This window comes from Bos mutus, chromosome 6, assembly GCF_027580195.1.
Source record: "Bos mutus isolate GX-2022 chromosome 6, NWIPB_WYAK_1.1, whole genome shotgun sequence".
Taxonomy (NCBI): domain Eukaryota; kingdom Metazoa; phylum Chordata; class Mammalia; order Artiodactyla; family Bovidae; genus Bos; species Bos mutus.
Window position 1 is genome coordinate 37,372,209 of NC_091622.1, and position 22,542 is coordinate 37,394,750.

Sequence of the window (22,542 nt, forward strand, 5' to 3'; positions counted from 1 at the left end):
AAAACTAAAGGCATTACTTACCTAATTATTTAATTTCAAATGCTGGAAAATATCCCACTGCAGAAACTAACATAAATCTAATGGAAACTAAAACCCAGGATTACTTAGCAACCAATGTATAAGTCTATATAAAAAAAAAAACTTTCTAATCCAATACCAGCAGCAAGAAGAATAAAATATATTAAAAGAATTCTGTTTCAGAAAAGTATCTATTTAAATTAAACATATCACCAAACTCTGTACATGAAAACAGCCTCCCACTTGTGATTTCTTATATTTGTTGTTGTTAGTTACTGGTTTGTATAAATTTTATTTAGGGTTGGAACTGAAATATGCTGACTATGAACAGTGATAGAAGACTGTATTTTGTTTTAATAAAGGGTTACTATGTTCACCAATATTAAAAATTAAATAATTTTTAAAATGAAAGTGAAACTGATTTTAAAAAGTTCCTCCCTAAAACCGGTTTAAACTGTTTCACAGATAAGTAGGCAATATGTTATCTACATTTTATAAAATTTCTGTTGAGTAGCAAAAACATCAACACAACTGTTTCAGATTAGATAAAAATTTTTCTAGAAAAAAGATAATTTTACTAGATTCAATCAATGTTTCGCTAGTAAAACTAGCATGGGTTTAACATAAAGAAGTTATCAAACGGAGAGAAGAGATTAAATTACAATAAAAATTTTTAAGTCTACTGTCATCTAGACAGATGGAAGACAGGACATGACCTCGGTATCCCTTCCCTTTGGAAAATAATTTTTTGTAAATTTTTTCATGGTTAGAGTATAAAATGATTGAACTGACTCCAAAGATTCACTACTGTATAACTCAGAAAACATATATAGAGAATAAAGGCACAAGTAAATGTTAACTATCAATAAGAGGGTATAAGTGGTATTATATTCTTTCCCAGCAAATTAACAACTATAATTTTCACATAAGCAAAAGAAAACCCCAAAAGGTCCGACAGATCCATTTCCAACATGTTTGTTTAAAAGTTATATTATGGCCTATTAAACGTATATGTGACTAAAGAGAGATTTTACATGTTTCTCATAAAAATACCTGCCTAAAACTGGTTTAACCTGTTTCACAGATAAATAGGAAATGTTGTATCTACATTTTATAAAACTCTGTTGAGTAGCAGCAAAAACACCAAAGCAAATTTTGCAAATTAACATTACTATACTCTTGTAACAGTTCCTGAAATGCTCAAATGATTTTTTCCGTTTACGTAGTCTAGAGCAGAACTAATCAAAATTAATGATTAGTGTTATTTTAAAAATCATTGAAAAATTTTAATAGCTCTTTTGACATTCCAAGAAGTCTATTCTTTAAGAATTTCTTATTCAGTTGATTATTTTTAATAGTGGAACTTCGAAAATCTCAACAATATCATAGGGGCCAATAATTTTGATCTAATGTCATATGAAGAACATCTTTAAAAAGTTACTAGATATTCAGATATTAGGATTTTATACATCTCTCTCAGATATTAGATGACTAAGTTCTCAAATTAGAAAATTCTATAATATGCTTATTTGGCTTTAATTATTTTCATTTCTGTATTTTTTGTATGTTAGAATCTCAAAGAAAAACCAAATGTATGAGTAAATAGTTGAATACACATAAGCCTCCAATCTAGAATTTACTCTCACTTAACTACATAAGATTCTAAAATTGTTATGTTTCACAGCTCCATTGCTTTTCGTGCTAAAATTTTTTCTAATCTTTGTTTGATTTATAAACAAACACATCCTGCTTATTTTTTGGTAAGTTTCTATCCATTTTTCCCATTATAAGCTTTGTTGCTGAGAGTTGTCTTTAGAAAAAGTCAATTTCTATTATTAATATTAATAAAACTGCTTCCTAGAGTGAATCAAATAAGTCAGTGTAGTCAAGTTTTTTCTTTTCTTTTCTTTTTTTCTTTTACTGAATGAATGAGTAAATCAATCACACACCAACAGTGTTGTAAATTTAAGTGCAAAAGCATTGAAGTGCTTTACTACAAATTACAACCTAGAAACACGTTAACTGAACAATTAAAATTCATACAATCAGATTTAGATATATAACAACACAAAGTAGAAACAGAATTACAGTACATTTACAACACAAGACAGATACATGAATTCATTAGAAAATATTGTAATAAATAATTCATGAATTATAGTGCAATTGATTTATGCATAAATATAACTAATTGCCTAACAATCAGTTTATATTAACAAAATCTGTCAAAATCAAGGCAGCCACAGAGTTTTACTAAATTACTGCGACAATGAAAATACTGTAATTAAAGAACAAATACAAGTATTTGTACTGTAAACAACTAAAAAAATCAGTCTCACTAAAGTTAGTATACAATTTAATATAAAATTGTCATTAGCTACCAGAAATGGTTTAAACAACTTTACTGAGCAGTAGTTTTCTAAAAACAGAGGCACTGTTTTTTTCTTTTCCTTCTTTTTTTTTAATATAAAATACTTGAGGAACATTCAAATAAGTAGAAAGCACATAAGGATTGCTTTCACCTTCACTAAAAGTCTGCTGAAACTGGATTTTTCAGAAAATTGTCAATTAACAAGTAGCAACTGGTAACTAAATTTATAAAGTACTTTGAAAGTTAAACAAAAAGAACACCTTAATAGAATCACTGGGGAGAAGAGGAACCCATAAATTTCCCTGCCTTTCCTAGTTTGTATAATCAAAAGTTAACTCAATAATTAGAAACATTTTGTTTCTTTTAAAAGTTATGGGTTGATCATTACCTATAAACTATCAAAAAATATTTAATTTACTATTTCTGACCAAAAATAAATAATACGAGTACTAAAATGCTGCAAATTAACTATAATATTACCTATAAAACTACTGATCACTGTGAAGTCAATAGCAAAATGATCCCTGATTTTATGAATCCTGTAAAGTTTTTGGTCAGGTCATCTTTTAAATGATATAAAAGTGTTCTGTAAGTATCCCTTTACTATAAACTTCTCAATCAATTTATTAATGTAAATATAGTGTGAGGAATAAAAAAGCTCAATACAATATAAATATTATGTAATGCATTCAAACCCCCCAATTTTTGCAGGTAAAGTTCTGTATAAAGAGGTCAATAAAATTGTGTTGAAACATTTACTTTAACTTCATTTTTCAATGGGGGGGCGGAGGGGAAATATATTAAATAATCCAAGTTCTGGCCCTCACAAAATATGGCTTAATTCTTTAAAAAGAAAGATGACTCTGACATCTGCTGTTTTGCAATCTATTATGTATAATTTCTTGGGGGAAAAAAAAGAGCAAGAGGATTCATATCCTAGTATGCAAGTAACTTTAATAGCTGAAGAGGGTTCAGTATAGATCTGAGAGACCAAATAACAACTTGGTTGTGTAGTTTCCTACTCTTCAGTTTCTTTAAACATATGTAAGCAGTTTTTAAATGTAATAGCTGAAAATCTCTTTAGTATTATATGTATATATGATTATTAGATACACACAAACACAAGTGTAAAAACACATGTATTTGACAAGGTGCACTTATTTTTTAAATTCAGCTTTAAGTATTCCTTTTGGACTTAGGAAAACTGGCTTAGAAAAAATGATCAGAACCTGAATTTTAACAGAGAAAAGGGGCACTCGAAGAATTTTGTATTTATGAAGCAAATCCCCATTCTTTCTATGGAGGCACATGCTTTATAACATTTTACCACTAAAACTGCGTACTCCATAAATCCAACATGGATACTCTGAAACACATTTTAAAACTGCCATACAAAATTACTGGTCTTTCTCATGAGTCTAGTAAAAGTTAAAATGCACTGCCCAGCTTCTAACTACCTAATTAGTAGAGAGTTTACATTACTGAAAGTTCAAAACAGCTTCAGTGTTAAATATTTGTAAATCTATTCAAGACCCTGAACAAACTGCAAATTTGGTTATTAGCAAAATGATAATGTATCGCCCACCAAAATGAAATGTGTAATTCATTTTGATAAACTGAAAATGTTTTGAAATGTCACAGCAGCAAATATATTAAGTTACACTGAGGTTTTTCAATAGTAGGAGTGTGTCACAATCCTTAAAATTTAAAGTAGTCATAACATCAACTAACCAGCACATTTAAACCAAAATTATCATTCTCAAGCTTTTTCTGTGCACATTATAAACATGCTCTAAGCTGCATTCCAACTTTCTTTTCTAACCTTACACATTAGCTTATTTTTCAAATGAAAAACAAAATTAAATTATTTTAATAATTAAATTTAAATTACTTTTTGTTCTTAGTATTCCATCTTACATTAAAGGATTCTATAGCTGCTGGGGTTAACTATGTGTCAGTTTTTTTTTTAAAGTATATACCTTATAAACCCCAACTTCCTGCTAAATCAACTATTAAATGATAAATATTAAATTTCATTATACATACCATTTAAGGTTTTCTATTTCTGATGGATGCACTTGAGTGCATTTCATATTTCATAGAATGCACTGTAGTGTACTAATACTGTATATATTAATTTTTATTAGTGTGGAGATAGCTGTCTGTTTAAACTTTGACTGGTTGTTTCATATACTTACAATAAATGTAAGTATGTTATGCAAAAATGCTTACAAACTAGTAATATCATATTTCCATTAAAAGATGGTTCAACTGAATGGCTGGAGTGGTCTTTCACCAATAAAAATATTTCACTTGACAGTTACTTGTTTTCCCACAATGCTTTATGCTATTGACTACTAAAGAAAACCTGAATCTTTTTCACCTATTTATACAAGGATTAAATACAAACTATCAGAATTAAGTAAGCAACTATATAATTCTGTCCACAGTGAAAACCCTGAATAAAACTTTTTTTCAAAAGGCATGTAAGTGGTTTTTGAACTGTAAAATTTCATGTCTCCTGTCAGAGTGAGCATCTGTAATTCCCACATGTGTGTATATAGACACACAAAAACACACCTGTGCACATACACACGCAAACACACATACACGCACTCACGCACATACAAACGTTTTCCTAACAAGTAATCTACACAGGCTTGCTGCTGTTTTTGCAGCTGCCAGTCCCTGAATCTGTCATATTATATAACCCAGTGTCTGGTAATCGGAGTTTCTTCTTCGGAGGAGTCTTCAGTGTTCCAGATCTTTCTTTTACCTTGTATTCTAAAGTGCTGTGAGGTACCCCATAAATTCCTTGTGCTTTGGAAACACTCATTTTTCCGCTCATTACCATCGCAATAGCCTCTTCCATTATTTCATGATCATATTGCCGATAACGGCCACGTTTTTTCCTGGGCTGCTTATTATCTTTTCGATCCAATCCATCTTCAGTATTTTCAGAGGTTCCATCAACTGTTCCATTTTTAGAATTAAGACACAAAGGAGAGAGGTCCCCATGTAGAAAATAAGAGTCAACACTTGAGTGAGTTACAGGCCCAGAACATTCTATTTTGTTCTGTTTAGGGAGTATATTTTTCAGTTTTTGGAGGGCTGATCCTTCAAGGACTGGAGAGGTTTTGGAAACTTGATACATAACATCCAGCAGACCAGGACCATCAGGTTGTGGTTTTGAAATAGAACTTACTCGTAGCTGAGGAATTTTTAACTGTACAGTAGGATGTGTTTCATATTGTAGGCTTTCATTTTTTTCTTTAAATTGAGTAACCATTTTCTGTAGAGTTAACTGATGGAGGTAACTGGAAGCTGTTGGGAATTTTAATTCTGAGGTTTCAAGTAGATTGAGTTTACTTTTTTCTGTGCGCTCTGCTTGAGCTCTTGCCCACAAGGCTACTTTTTGCAGCACTGCACAAGTTTCTTTACTGTCTTTATATGAGTAACTATCATTGAAATCTCGAGTTTTGTTTTTAAAAGATGCAGGCTTCCCTGCTGGTAAGGCTTCTAAGTGGAGAAGTAAAGTTTTTTGAGGTATGCCATAAAGTATGCCTGCTTTATTTATGTCCAGTGCTCCAGACTGAATGTCTTTCAAAGCTTTTGAGAGCAAACCATCTGCAAACTCAGCACTTCTTTCCACATAGTCCTCTCTGTTTCTGTGTAGTCTCCTGGATGGATGGAATGAAACGATGGTAAACTGATGCATGAGAGACTCTCACACAGCTATGGAAGGGGAGGGTCCACTCCTTTATTATACTCCTTGCTTAGGTAACATCACTTTTTAAGTCTGTGAGACGTAGTAGTTACTCCTTATCAAAGCAAACGCTACAGTCCTGGTAGGACAATGTGTCAATCATACGGTGGCCTCAACGGGCAGACCTTCCAAGAACATAAAATCCTAACTCAGTATTTGTAAAAATATTCTCATGATGTTGCTATTCCTCTGACAGATGCTTGTAGAGCAACACATAATTTTTTTACAATTAGAGTTCCATTATATAAAATACCCAAATCCTAAAGGAGTTTTTGTTAGTAGAAACGTGACGTTACCGCTAAACAAGTAATAAAAGAGTCAACCCCTTTAAAGGAAATTTGTAGCAGTAAGAATATTTCCAAACACAAACACCCCATATCTTTCTCTAGATAAAAACTTAAAATTTGAAACAAGTAGATATATTATATTGGGTAAAATACTTTTAGATTTTATACATGTTATTTCTATTTTGAATGTATCGTTATAACTTTCAAAGTTTAACAGAAAGTTCTTTATACCTCATCACTCAAAAAGCTATTACAGCCTTAGTTGAAACAAATTATACTCTGTATCTGAGATTTAAATGTTACTAAAAAGCTTCTTATGCAAATTGTTAATGGAAGATGCAAAAGTTACCCCCCTAAAATTCCAAAAATCCAACAGAACTTCACTATTAATGATTTAATTAATTAAACAGCTTTCAAAACATGAAAGGACTTTCTGTGGTGATTACTAGATATATTAAGTCTGCCACCACACCTAAAACACAATGAAAAAACTCTAAGCACTGTAAATTAGTTATAAGAATTAGTAAGTATAGTACTTTTAAAACTAGTTGATTGTTTAAAAAATTAAATAGTGAAATTACATATTTTTCTTAAAACTGCCTCCTAAATACTGAATTTAAAATTCTCTACTCGTCCTGCTTCTTAGTTTGTATTCCATGATTAAGTTGGTAGTTCATTTTAGTAACATGAACTAAAGTTTGGTGATTGTTCTGATAACTTTTCTTTAACAGAAAGAATAAAAAAGAAAGAGAAAGGACAAATGAAAGGTATGAAAGACACACATTTATGAGTGACAAAAATTCTGGAAGAAAACTATATATGTCAGTCTATTCAGAGTAGTATGAAGAATTCTCTGCTTAATTTTATATTAATACTAAATTATATTTCCTAGATATTGCTTACCCAGCCACTGAATTTTCAGAAGAAGGATCACATATGGATGACTCTTCAGATTTTATGCTGGTTTTCTTTGTAGAGAGATCTAACACTCCATCCCCTATAATTTTTGCAAGAGAAAAAACTTTATATTTGTGACAGATAGGTAATCCTTATATCATAACATTTCATATTTTGATGATCCACTAACTAATGACCTAAAAATTAATACTGGTATTTGATATGTGGCCACTACCAACTCATCTTATGATTTTTAGCAACAGAACATGACTGGGAAGGCACTACATAGGAAAAAAGAACAGAGGAAGAGCTGGCATTGCCATGATATGAAGAAATTAGATAAAAATTGTTCAAAATCCACCCTTGTTCACCTTTCTCTTCTGTAGTGAAGAATCACTCGATTGCTTATGCAATAAAAAACACGACTGTTTTCTATTCAAGGCTGCCCAGATGATGCTTTGGGTAAGTGGGAATAATGTATGTTTAACTAAACCAAGAGCATAGAAAATAGGATGAATAAGAGAATGATAATTAGCATTTACTAGGACTATTCATATGTGGAAAACATACTTTAGGTAATCTATGACTCTACGCTCAACCAATGTTATTTTTCAGAGCTCACAGTATAAAATTTTACTGTTTTAAATAACTGAAATGTACAACAGTTGAATCACTGACTATGTAACATATTGTGGTTATTCTGTGATTAGATGATGACACAATAAAATAACATTTTAGGAAAAAGTAGCTTGTTAGAAAACAACTGCCTATGTATTTCTTACTCAAGTGTAGTTATTATTATTATAATACTGAATTTACATAGACAAAACTTCAAGTGACTCAGATATGTTGTTAATCTGATAAATTTCAAAATCAAGAATAAAAATAAACTGAATTTAAAATACAGCAATACATATGGTGAATGTGTTGCTGCTGCTGCTGCTGCTGCTGCTAAGTTGCTTCAGTCGTGTCCGACTCTGCGTGACCCCATAGACGGCAGCCCACCAGGCTCCCCCGTCCCTGGGATTCTCCAGGCAAGAACACTGGAGTGGGTTGCCATTTCCTTCTCCAATGCATGAAAGAGAAAAGTGAAAGTGAAGTCGCTCAGTCGTGTCCGACCCTTAGCGACCCCATGGACTGCAGCCCACCAGGCTCCTCCGTCCATGGGATTTTCCAGGCAAGAGTACTGGAATGGGGTGCCATTGCCTTCTCCGGAATGTGTTTCTACTGATACCTAAAAAATTGAAAAAGCTGTAAAAAATCATTTTAAGAAAAATCCATGTTTTAAAAATTATACCAAAAAATTCATCTAGGTTTAAAAATAATTCAGTTATGTGCAAAGCACTGCTGGAATTTGGAAAGCAGTAATTAAAAATGCATAAAGTACCTCCTCATGGTTCTTAACAATCTAGTTAGATAATTCATACACCACCACCACCATAACCATATTTCAGGCTGATGATATGTGCTATTTAGGAATAAAGCAGAGTGAGCTGATAAAAGTAATGAAAGTAGGCCTAAGGCAGCTGCTGTTTTATTGAGTATTATCAATTCAGGCCTCTTTTGACTTGAACACAATCCTGAACAAAGTGAAAGTAACAACCAAGCAGATTATCTGGGGGAAAGCTTATAGAAGGATCAGTTTGTGCAAAGGCTATGATATGGAATCATATCTGGAATATGAGGAATAGCAAAGAGGCCAGGGTGACTGCAATGGAATAAGCCAGAGTGAGAGAGCTAAGATCAGAAACCAGGCAGATCATACAGGGCTTTGTAGACAATGGCAAGAAATTTGAATTTTATTTTGAAAGACACAATAAACCACTGGAGGATTCTAAACATAAGACTGACAATTTTAATTTTTTTAAAGGATTAATCTGCTGTGGGGGGAACAGAGAAACCTGTTGGGAAATTGATATGCTATTTCTCACCTTTAGGCTTTCACACTTTCAATTAAGTTTCCTCTGCCTAGAAGTCTCCTAATCCTCTCCTCCTATCCTCACATTCATCCTGTGCGTGTGGGTTAAGCTGCTTTAGCCGTGTCCAACTCTGTGCGACCCTATAGACTGCAGCCCACCAGGTTCTTCTGTCTGTGGGATTCTCCAGGCAAGAGTTCTGGAGTTGGGTTGCCATTTCCTTCTCCGGGAAGGATAAAACCAGATCTTCCTAACCCAGGATCAAACCAGGTCTCTTACATTGGCAGGCAGTTTTTTTTTTTTTTTTTTTTTTTAATCACTAGTGTCACCTGGGAAGCACCAAATCTTACTCATCATTCAAGACACAACTTGAACTTTGTTGTCATTGTAGGTTCCTATACTTGCAACACTTACCTATATTATTTAGCAGTTAGAAGGCCATAATTTAATTGCTTATTTACTTACTAGTGTTAGCCACCAGACAATATGTTGCATGAAGGCAGAAAATATGTCTATTTACTGATGTAGCCCCATTCCCTACAACAGTGGCTGATACACAGTAAGTGTTCAGTTAGGTATTTGCTGAAAATAATTTAGAAGTAGAAATTCAGTTATTGCTAGAGGTTACAAAGCCTAGATTGAAAGGATAAAAAGACTGGGCAGACAAGTATATGGTACTGCTAAGTCACTTCAGTCGTGTCCGACTGTGTGCGACCCCATAGATGGCAGCCCACCAGGCTCCCCGACCCTGGGATTCTCCAGGCAAGAACACTGGAGTGGGTTGCCATTTCCTTCTCCAATGCATGAAAGTGAAAAGTGAAAATGAAGTCACTCAGTCGTGTCCAACCCTCAGCAACCCCATGGACTGCAGCCTACCAGGCTCCTCCATCCATGGGATTTTCCAGGCAAGAGTACTAGAGTGGGGTGCCACTGCCTTCTCCAAGTATATGGTACATACTACCTTAAAAGTTATTAAATGAAGTATCTTTTGATCTCTTTACCTAATAAACGCCCCAGTTTATCCATTCAGCTCAATCTTACTCTTAGTCAACAACTCATCTCAATGCTCACACTCACTGAGCAATTAAGCCATGTGCAATTCATCAAAAATGCTATGTGGTGTCACGTCTCTAAAACATCCAGTGCATGGTTCCCCCTGCCTAGAATGCTCTTTCCACTTTTCTTTATAGATTCAGACCCACCCCTGCCCCACCCAAGTAGAAGCTTAATGTCACCCTTGTCAACAGCATCCTATAAAACTTAATGACACACTCACGAAATTTTTGAGTTACGGACCTTTTTTTCCCAAAAGACTGAATTACTCAAGGTCAGGAATCCTGACATATTTCATAAACAAAAATACATTTATGTAGGTTATAGCATATAAAACAGTCTTCATAAGTGTTATCCCTTGTCAATGTTCCAGAATACATTAATGAATTTCTCCAATTTTAAGTTCTACACTTTTGATATGATTAAGGTTAATTATTCCACTAACTATAAATAAGAAAAAGAGGTGCTGAGAACTCTTCCTCTTCTCTCCTTTACATTAACTTTGCTAACTAGGCTGTAGCTCCCTGTAACTGAAACTGTTAGCCACTCAGTCATGTCTGACTCTTTGCAACCCCATGGACTATATAGCCCATCAGGCTCCTCCGTCCATAGGATTTTTCCAGGCAAGAATACTGGAGTGGGCAGTCATTTCCCTCTCTGGGGGTATCTTTCTGACCCAGGGATTGAACCGGTGTCTCTTGCACTGCAGGCTGAATCTTAACTGCCTGAGTCATAGGTAGCTCCCAAGCTAGGGCAAAAAGGTATTGTTCTTTTTTTTTTTTTTTTTTTATTCTTCCAATTTTATTTTTAAACTTTACATAATTGTATTAGTTTTGCCAAATATCAAAATGAATCCGCCACAGGTATACATGTGTTCCCCATCCCGAACCCTCCTCCCTCCTCCCTCCCCATACCATCCCTCTGGGCCGTCCCAGTGCACCAGCCCCAAGCATCCAGCATCATGCATCGAACCTGGACTGGCAACTCGTTTCCTACATGATATTTTACATGTTTCATTGCCATTCTCCCAAATCTTCCCACCCTCTCCCTCTCCCACAGAGTCCATAAGACTGTTCTATACATCAGTGTCTCTTTTGCTGTCTCGTACACCGGGTTATTGTTACCATCTTTCTAAATTCCATATATATGCGTTAGTATACTGTATTTATGTTTTTCCTTCTGGCTTACTTCACTCTGTATAATAGGCTCCAGTTTCATCCACCTCATTAGAACTGATTCAAATGTATTCTTTTTAATGGCTGAGTAATACTCCATTGTGTATATGTACCACAGCTTATTGTTCTTTTTGGACTGCTCCTTGACTGCTGGATTGGTAGCTGATTTCAGTCTTGAGGAGGAACTAAATTTAAGATCTGTTTCATCTTTAAGAGAAACTATTCAAATCAGGACTATATATCTGATTCACTTTCTTTAGGAACTCTAAACAGTGATGCAGATAAGAAATGCTTTTTTTCCCATAACCCCTTCTCTGTAACTAGGCTTCCCATGTTACTTATAAAAAAGATCTCACTTTTTATTAGCAATTTGTCACCTAAAGTTATTTTGCTGGTATCAATTCCTTTTTCCGTCATGAAGGCTGCAGATCAAGAGCTAGAAAAACGTTAAATATCCCAAGGATTGTTTGAAAAACAAAAAGAGAGGAGGAAAAATAGCTTGGGAATCACGACTGAGGAAAAAAAAAAAAAAATCAGGAATGGCAAAAAGACCATTTTCTTGCTCCTGTTGCTGATTTACATTTACAGTATCACTCCTTCATAATGGAGATGTCACGTCATAACTAGATTGTTTTGTGCGTACACATTCAAAGTACTAATAATTAACTTGATGGATAAAACCTGAACATCTATTATGCTAAATGCTGCAGGGCAATATAAAGTTAAGTAGAGGACAGAAAGAGACTGAAATTTATTTAACCATTCACCTTTTGGTAGGTTCTTAGGTTGCTTCAGTTTATTCACTGTTACAAACAATTCTGAAGTGAAAATACTACTAAATGTTTTCTAGTATTCATGTGAAGAATTTTTCTGAGACGCACACCTAGGAATGCCAGTGCTGGACGGTATACATTTTGAACTTCTGTAGATATTACTAAAACTTTTTTCCACAACCTTGACAACACCTGGTGTTGAGATTTTTAATTTTTGCTAATCTGATAAGTAAGAAGAGCAAGTTGCAGGAGTAAATTAATGAGTACATTTGATATATGCTTTTATATGGATATCTAGAGCACACAGAACCGTTTTGCTTACAGATGCACAAATACATATTATCAGAGGTTGCTTTCAAGGATAAACAAAAGGATGAACAGTTCCTTAAGAGGAAACATACTAGAAGTAAATATGATCAAGTAACACATTTATTAGTTCTGAGTGACAGGAACATGATTATTACACTGCATTTTACTCTATGTATGAAAATTTTCCAAATAATAAACAAATTATTTCCATTTACTGGTTGTAGTCTGAGCATTAACACAATTATTTCTCATCAAACATTAATGCTAAAGATACAGAATTAGAGAGAGGCTGGTGTAATCTATCAACAAGGTCAGGTAATTGTTAAATACATGACACTACCAGATAACTTTAAAACTAATACAATTATGTAAAGTTTAAAAATAAAATAAAATTTAAAAAAATTGGCGTTTGAAAAATTGAAACCATGAACAAATTAAGCAACTTCTTGAGTATTAACATTTTATTGGGTTAATTTTTTTGGAATTCACATTCCAAAACCAAGGTTTGGATTTCTGTTTACAAACTGTTCTCAGTTCTGTATTCTCCTGCAAATACCTGACAAAGAATCTGTAAAAAGAAGATAAATGCGATCCACATAATACAGATCTTTCACTCCTCCAAGGGCACCATTCTTTCTCATCCCTTAGCTGCCCTCTGTCCATTCGTCTAAGTACACTCTATGCTCTATTGGCCAGGCTACATATCACTTCAGCATCATCCCCTCAAAGAAGATTTTCCTAATTTACCCCCAGCCTTCTTTCATATTCCCATAGTACTCTTTGTATGCTTCTATTTGTATTTATGCATTTATGACATGTTATTACAATTTGCCAGGTTTAGCACTTGAACTTCAATAGTACTGTGGGGAATTAGTAACTATTTTTAGGATCTACTTACAATTTATATCTAATTAAGTATACTTATTTGGCTGATTTTCTCACTAGACTTACTTCTAAGCAAGGCCTGAAATGAGTACCTCAGTAAACACCAATTCACTGACTCAGCAATGGCTTGCCCAGTTCTGTCACATCAATCCTGCATACAGCAGACCCTGACTGACAAAATTATCATGAAATCAAAGAACTTTGTTCAGCCAGTTGAAAATGACAGCACAGTGAAGAAGTTGATATCTTATATGGGAGAGAAGTTAGTTTTACACAGAAACTCCATTCAGTTAGAGGTTCAGAATGATTTTTAATAATCCATTTCTGTATTCGTTAGGTTCTAATAATAACAGATTTCCTTCAGAAATCTTAAGACTGCTGATCATTAACCACTTAATATGAATATTAAGTATGTTAAAAATGTATTTATCAACTCCTCACAATACTATTGATCTCCAGTTGCCATACTGAGAATGAACATGAGTTTAAAAGACCTTCAATAATACATTATGTATCATCATCAATATTAAAGATGTAAGTATGAATAAAATTTAGTATATGAAGGCAAGTGAATTTTAATGACAAACTATCATGTACATTTTATGCTGTTTGGACAAGGAAAAAATATTCCAAATTAAATTTCATAACAACACTAATCACCAGCACAAAACTTTCTTTCAAATCAATGCTATTTAACATTTTATGATGTTTGATGCAAATCTATGCTAATAGTTTTAATAAATATCTGAACACTATTTCTACTTTATGTCTTTGATCATTTCTTATCTCTCCTTAAATAGGTCATCCTTTTGGCCGCTTGATGTACTGTTCTAGTCAGCCTTCAGATCTTTCTTGTTTTTCTCTACTGTACTCTCTAGAAGATTCCCCTGATTTCAAATATAAATATTTATATTTAACTGGTTTCTAGAAAATAGAACTTATAAAAATCTACATATATAAAACTATAATATTTTTTGAGTGTTACTCTAAGAGCATTATATGTCTTAACCCCTCTTAGGGCTCACACGTCCCAATATAAAAATAAGTTTTTTTAATTTGCAATTTTTAATGATAAAACTGAAAGTGAAATACAGGTTAATTATCTTGCTCTTGGTCACACAGTTACACTTACTGTCATTCAAACTCAGGCAGTTATTCCAGACTCTGATTACTCTATTAAACTACAATATCTAACCTGTGTAATGTTTCAAAAAGTCAGGTTACAATGGTAATGATGTAATAAATTTGCTACCATCACATATAACCAGTTCAGAAACACAACAATTTTGGAAATAATCTAGTAATATGCTATCAAAAATCTTAAAAATGTTCACACTCCTCTAAACATCTATCTTAAGAAAATAGCATTTAACAAGAAAATGCTTTTATGTACAAAGGTATACCAAAATCTCAAATATATGTAAGCACAAACATATATAAATATTTGCACTATATATATATAAATATTCACACTTAATATAATTTTGCTAATTTTCTCCTTTCCCCAAGTTTGCCATAATGAGCATATATATTAATGAAGAAACCCTACAAACTTATCAATAAAATACCAAACTATAAAAGCAATCACTTGAGTTTATCCAAATTTTATTTTAAAATTGTTTTTGTTACTTGTTTAACCATTGAGTTAGAGTCATAGGGGAAATAATCAATATAGCATTAGAGCAGGATATCAATTAAACTTTAATATTGGTTTTTCCATCCTTCATTTGCCTTCTTCTGCACATCAAACACACTTTTTAAAAGGGAAGAGTTACTGCTTTCTCGATGTGTTTCATTTAGTGCCTACATAGCTGAAATCTCATAGAATTCATTCACCTACTATTTACTAATAATGACAAGGGACAAAATAAATCATAAAAAAGTGCTTGTAATAAATTTAGGATATAAAAAGTACTACTACTAACCATAATTAGGAAATATTACTGGTAAAATTAAACAACATTTCAGCACTTCCACCCTAAGCCATTTTAGAATTTCATTGTAGTTCTTTTTTCTTTCTTCACTTATTCCTTTAAGCACCAAATCAAAGCCAAAAGGCTTCAAAGTCAACATCTTGAAAAATATTTTGTAAAACATTCTTTGTTTATACCAAGTATTACAGTGTGTACTCTGTAAGTTTAACCTTCAACCAAACTTTAAAAATGTGGGATGTATGCTTAGTACAACAATATTATAATGGAAAACTTTAGATTTGCTAGTCCTTATCATGTTCATCCAAAGGTGATCTACGAGTTTTAAAAATATTTTTACTGAAATATTACATTCACAACAAGAATGAATGTAAGTACACAGTCTAATGAATTTTTAACATTTCGCTGTAAATAGCAACTAGATCACCACTGTCAACCTGAAGCCCTCCCCACTGTATCTCCTCTGGTCACCTACCTCTACTATCTTGACTTCTAACAGCTTTATGCATGCTCTTTGAAGTAGCAATTTCACTTCTAGGAGTATGTCCTAAGCAAAAATTAAGATTCAGTGCACAATTTTAGCTTGAGCATGTATATCTGAAGATAAGTATAATGTAATCCTTCCACGAAACAGAATACTATTCAGCTAAAATATATTGATGTTTTAAAATATTTTAAAAATACAAGTTACAGAGGATATATAATCAATGATTTGTGGGAATAAGCTCTGGGAGGAGAGAGTGAGAGTAAGAGTGTGTAAATGTATTTTTTTCCAGAAAATGATTTGGAAGGATTGAAAATCACAGCAGTTAACTCTGGGTGGATGAATAAAAGATCAATGCATAGCTTTACAATTCATTCATTTTATTAATATTTATTGAACAGTTATAATACGCCAGTCAGTTTTCTAAATGGCACAAAGGAAACAGTAGGGAGTAAAATAGAAAATGTTTCTGCTCTCACAGAATTTACATTCTAGTAGAGCAGACAAAGAAAAGATAAATCAATAAAATAATATTGCAATTATCTTCCAATTAATTAAAAAAATAATTTCACAAGATGATAAGACCTATAACGAAAATAAAACACAGTAATAGGAAAGAACAACAATAATGGCAGGTGGGAAGAGGTTACCATGTTGGAATAAATGATTAGGCAAAGTCTAGAGAAGAAGATTTGCTCTTTTTCAAAAAAGAAATTTCACTGATACACTTTAACCATGCAAAATATAGAATGATTCCTTCTATCCACTCTTTAGTTTATACAATTACCTAGGTTTTTGCTATGCTTGCTCTATTTATACTATCTACTTAAGTATTTTAAAGTTAATTCCAGTTGTCACATCATTTTTATATTCTTAAGCATCTTTAAACATATGAACATTTTCGTACATAACAATTCCTTACTATCACCTATACTTAGTTAGTACTGAATATGCTCTAGGCAATCCAAAGTGTCTTTTTACAATCGGTATGTTCAAAGTAGGAGTTATGTTATGCTTGACGCTATGTCTTTTAAAATTTATGGCAGCCCTTTCCCTCATTTTTAAAAATAATGATACTGACTTTTAGAAGCCAGGTTATCAGTTCTACTAGAGAATATCTTACATTACAGTTGTTCTTTCTCCTTTTCTATATTGTCAATTGTTTTCACTTTATTTCCTAATAATTCTGACAAACTTGAAGTTAATTCTAAAGCAAATGGTTCTCAAACTTTTGGATCTCACAATCTCTTTAGTGTTAAAAATCACTGTGGATCTCAAAGAACCTTTGTTTCAGTTAAGAAACTTTATTTCTTAACATTTATATGTTAAACTGAGATGTTTTAAAATATTTGTAATTGATAACCATAAATGCTAATATTTATAACATTTTAATGAAAAAACATTTTTAGATATAAAGTGAGAAGTTTAAAAAAATAATTTTGTAAATCTTTTAAATGGCTAGCTTCATAGAATACAGTTGGATTCTGTGTTTCTATATTCAATGTGTTCAGAAATCATACATCAATCAGCCTCTGACTGACTCTACTACCTACTCTATTATTATTACTTTTGACCTGCTGTATTCTGGAGTTTCATTGAGAACCACTGACCTAAAAAATTTCTTAGAGTCATGTTTGACGCTTCTGTCAAGAATACTTCACAAGTGATGTACCGAGTGTATTTCCAATGATGCTTAAGTGATCAGTGTATTCTGATGACAACAGCTTGACCCCTCCACTGTAAAGTTCCCCAAATAATCTTTCCTCTAATAGTTTTATCTTCTGATGATACTTCTGATTCAGTTTTCTTATTAGGAGTTGTAAAATAATGATATTTTAAGTTTATCATGTCTTCATATTTATTAACTGAAATTCTTAAGAATTCTTCTCAAAAGAAGGCAATTTGGTTATCCTAAAATACAGTTTGTAAAAGAAAAGCAAAACAAATGCTAAACTCTTTCCTGTAACTGCTCATTTTCAAATAAGCTGGTATGCTATGCTCCTCTGTGTAGACTAATGACTTTGAGGAATCATTATCAAGATCAAATGGATTTTAAAACATTCAACATGTTTCAGCTGAAAATGTTTTTCCTTTTGAGGCTTAAATGTTCTCATATTTGGCCAATGGGGAACCTTTAGCATTGCCTCCTGAATTTGGTTGACAAATTGGTCTTTGGTACATTCTTGCTTGTTGGCACAAGATGTTCCAGGATCATCTTATACATTTTCTGATCCAGACCTGGATTCCAAGGAGTTCTACCTTCCTTTAAAGGAAAATAATGTTTAGAGACCACAATCTAGGCCCAAGTTCAGTGTCACTGAACTGTCATGCAATTATTTCAGTACTGAAATATTCATAAATATACATTAAAAAGTACAGATTTTTGAAATGAAAAAAAAAAAATCATGAGTTTGCAATGACATTTCCAATCTCTGTGTGTGTATTAGTCACTCAGTCGTGTCTCATTCCATGTGACCCTGTGAACTGTGTAGCCCACCAGGCTGCTCTGTCCATGGAATTCTCCAGGAAAGAATATTGGAATGGGTTGTCATGTCCTTCTCCAGGTGATCTTCCCGACCCAAGAATTGAACCTGGGTCTCCTGCATTGCAGGTGGACTCTTTACTGTCTAAACTACCAGGTAAGCCTTTTTCAGTATCAGATCAGATCAGTCGCTCAGTCATGTCCGACTCTTTGCGACCCCATGAATTGCAGCATGCCAGGCCTTCCTGTCCATCACCAACTCCCGGAGTTCACTCAGACTCACGTCCATCGAGTCAGTGATGCCATCCAGCCATCTCATCCTCTGTCTTCCCTGTATGCAATTTACAGGGTTTTTAATTCTTTGATTTTTAAATTTGTTTGTTTCTACTCTTACTCTGAAAATCTTGGCTTCCTAAAATAATAACATAGTTATATATTTGATTTATCCTACAGATCCAAAATAACACACAATGGCAATATTATTACTAACATTACTAAAAGAAGTTTAGGATTTCTTTGAAGTACTCATTTATGTTTAAAATATATTCCACCAAAAACGTACAGTCAAAATATTGGGTAAAGTCACCTGACATAATCCTTTTCTCAGTGTTAATACATTACTGTTAAAAACATGATGCAATTATGCTCATTTGTTACTTTCTTTTCCATATTTTAGGGATTGCTTTAATTTTTTAAAATTAAAAATCTTTGGGATTTGTTGAGCATTATATAAAGCTATATAAAGGTCCATCCACAACACTTCTATTCAGCCCTCTCCGTCTCATTTACTTCATTCCCTTATAGGTTTTATCTTTCCTGCTTTGTTTATACAAAACAATATATATATATGTACATAAAATATATATATACACACACACAGTTCTGTATCTTGCTCTTACCTCCTAACAATAAAATCTGAAAATGTCACTATAAAGGGATCTTTCTCACACCCTTTTCCAAATACTCAAGTTTTCCACTGTATGGATGTACAATAATTTAGTTATCCATTTGGGTTACTTCTAATTCCTTGCTATTATAAATAATATACCCCTGATGAATTAACTTTGAATACGTATCATTGATATTTGTATAATTATAAGCTCAATTCTTTGAAATGAGATTGCTGGGTCAAAGAGTTAAATGCATTGCCAATTCCCCTCCATAAGGATTCAACTAGTTTGTATTCCCTTAGGAATGCATGAGAGTGCCTGTTTCTTACAGCCTCATGAGAAAGATTATGTTGTTCAACTTGAATTCTTATTAGTCCGACAGGTGTGAACCATATAATGACTGTATTTCCTATGAGTCTATAAGTGTGTTTTCCTATGTTTAAACACTTTTAAACCTGTTTTGATGACTTTACAGAGAAATTAAAAGTTTATTTTAAAAAAAACAAAAAAAGCTTCTTACATGAACTGATAGTAAAACAATGCTAATTTACCTATTAGGTGGTTTTTCTTTCAGTACTCAATTTTTTGAAACTGTTAATGCATTGATTAGTAGCCCTTTATTTTATAATATAAATTATAAATATTTTTTCACAGACTACTGTTTCTCTTTGGATTTTTCTAATAGTGCTTTCTTCTTTATCACTCAAAGTTATTTTTACACACTGGAATTTACCACTTTCTTATTGTTAAGGTGACGTTCTAATTGAGATATAAACGATGAAGGGGACAAGCCAGAGAAACAAGAAGATTTAAAGGCAGAATAATCCAGGAAAAGCAACTGGCAAAAGTGAAGGTTCAGAAGTGAAATGAGCTTAGCATGTGTCAGAAATACACAGATAGTGTGAAGTGCACATACTAAGCCAGGAAGAGAGGAAAAGGAATCAGAGGAGTAGACAGGGACAAGATCTTATCAAAACCATGCAAACCATGAGAAGAAAACAAATTTTATTCTTCCAGTAATAGAAAGGAAGATTTAATTCTGGTAATAACAGAAAGATTTAAATATAGAAGTAATACCAGCTTTACTTTATTCAAGTGGATATTTTGAACCCCATTTGGCACACAGATAACTTAAGAATTATGTTAAGGTACATATTATGAAAGCTGTATTTGGAGGGAAAATACATGAAAAAATTATAAAGGAAAAAAAACTCAATGAACTGTCACTTGGAAACCACGTGGTAATACAGTGACCAACTTTATACCAAACTTAAAAAATATTCAGGAAAAATTTAACAGCTATTGAAAAACTGACTTCTTTTTCTTTCTTTTTATACTTCATAGTCAAGTGATGGTTACATGGTAACATTTGTTTATGGAAGTTCTAAATTTAAAGTGCATGGTTTTATGTGATATTCTTTACAAAATAGAAAAAAAGAAAAATCCAGTTTAAATATATTGTTGTTGTTTTTCAGTCACCCAGTCATCTCTGACTCTGCGACCCCATGGACTGCAGCACGCCAGGCCTCCCTGTCCTCACCATCTCTAGATGTCCTCACCATCTCAAGACTAGCCTTGACTAGTGTCCTGATTTTTAAGTGACTAAGATAATCTTCATACAGTTCCTGAAACATACCTGATTTATTCCTGCCTTCTTTGATTTCTGATATTTTTGTCTCTGTTTTTGATACTTCTGTCTGGAATGACCTGCCCTCAGATCTTCATGTGGAGGATGACTTCTAATTATTCAATTCTCTGTTCAAACTCACTTCTTCAGGGAGGCTTTCCTGACGACCTTACCTAAAATAATCCTCTCAATTCACTCTTGATATCTTGCTTATTGATTCTTTTTGTAAAATTAGGGGCACACTGACAGGCATATTTCAAAAAAGCAACAAATAACTTCTGTAAATGAATAAATAATAACAAATTAGAAACTCAAGACAAAGGTTTAAACAGTGATTAGAACAGCTAAAGAGAGAATCAGTGAATCTAGGGACAGTTCTAAATTAACTAATCTAACACAAGAGACAAAGAGGTGGAAGATACGAAAGAGAAGAGATAAGAAGGATAGAATGAGAGGATATCCAAAATATGCCTCAAAAATTTTTGACAAGAGATAAAGTGAGAAATGTAATATATTGAAAAAGATAATGGCTGGAAAACCACAATTGATAAAAGAAATTTGTCCTCAGTTTTAGAAATGATGACTTCCAAGCAGAATGAATAAAAGAAATCTATACCCAAACATATCCAGGACAACCTGCAAAACAGCATAAACAAAACAGAAGGTGAGAGATAGGTGCTAAAAGTAGATACAGTGTATGAAGATTACCTACAATGAAAAGACTATTTGTTGTGAAATTATACAAAAATAGAAGCCAAGACACAAATGTAGTAGCTGTGCTAAGAAAAGAGTAATTGTCAGCATAGACTTGTGTACCCAGAAGAAGAAAATCTCTTTTAAGAACAAGGTTATTAAAAAAAAAAAAAAAAGACACTAAAAAAAGAGAAAAACCTAAGAGTTTACTACCAGTGCTACTGCTACTGCTCAGTCACTTCAGTCGTGTCCGACTGTGCGATCCCATAGATGGCAGCCCACCAGGCTCTGCCGTCCCTGGGATTCTCCAGGCAAGAACACTGGAGTGGGTTGCCATTTCCTTCTCCAGTGCATGAAAGTGAAAAGTAAAAGTGAAGTCGCTCAGTCATGTCTGACTCTTCGCGACCCCATGGACTGAAGCCTACCAGGCTCCTCCGTCTATGGGATTTTCCAGGCAAGAGTACTGCCAGTAAACCTTTATTAAAAGACTCTCTGATTCCAGAAGAAAATTCAAGCTACAAGAATGAATAATGAGCAAAGGAAAAAGATAATCATGTTTGTAAATCTAAACAAAAATTGATTATATAAAAACAAATAGTTAAAATGTTTTCATTGGGATGTCTTTAAAAGAGAACTAAAGAACTGATGAAATGGCTATTGTGTCAGGACGGGTAACAAGTTAAAATATTCCTTAAATAAACTGTTGAGTTAACTAAGCATTAAAAAATTTCTAGGAAGATCCCTTGGAGAAGGAAATGGCTACCCACTCCAATATTCTTGCCTGGAGAATTTCATGCATAGAGGAGCCTGCCGGCAGGCTACACTCCATGGGACTGGAGAGTCGGACATGACTGAGCAAGTAACACAACAACAAGGGCAACCACTAACAGAACAGCAGTAGAGTATGCTACTTCAAAATCAGCAAACGGAGAAGAGTCACATGAGAGAAAAAAATACAACCTAAAAGAAAATAACAAAGGAACAA

General features: G+C 33.2%; 1 protein-coding gene across 5 annotated transcripts in view; it reads right to left on the reverse strand.

Moving 5' to 3' along the window:
- The window catches only part of LCORL (ligand dependent nuclear receptor corepressor like), a 173,747-nt gene that overhangs the window by 24,768 nt on the left and 126,437 nt on the right, over positions 1-22,542 (reverse strand). For 3 of the 5 annotated variants that reach the window (XM_070372176.1, XM_070372175.1, XM_070372174.1), the window contains one exon: positions 7,346-7,439. In XM_070372176.1, coding sequence (XP_070228277.1) covers positions 7,346-7,439 — 94 coding nt within the window. Of the gene's footprint in view, positions 1-3,226; positions 6,070-7,345; positions 7,440-22,542 lie in introns of those variants that run through there. The other 2 variants (XM_005897097.3, XM_070372177.1) reach the window with 2 other exon arrangements.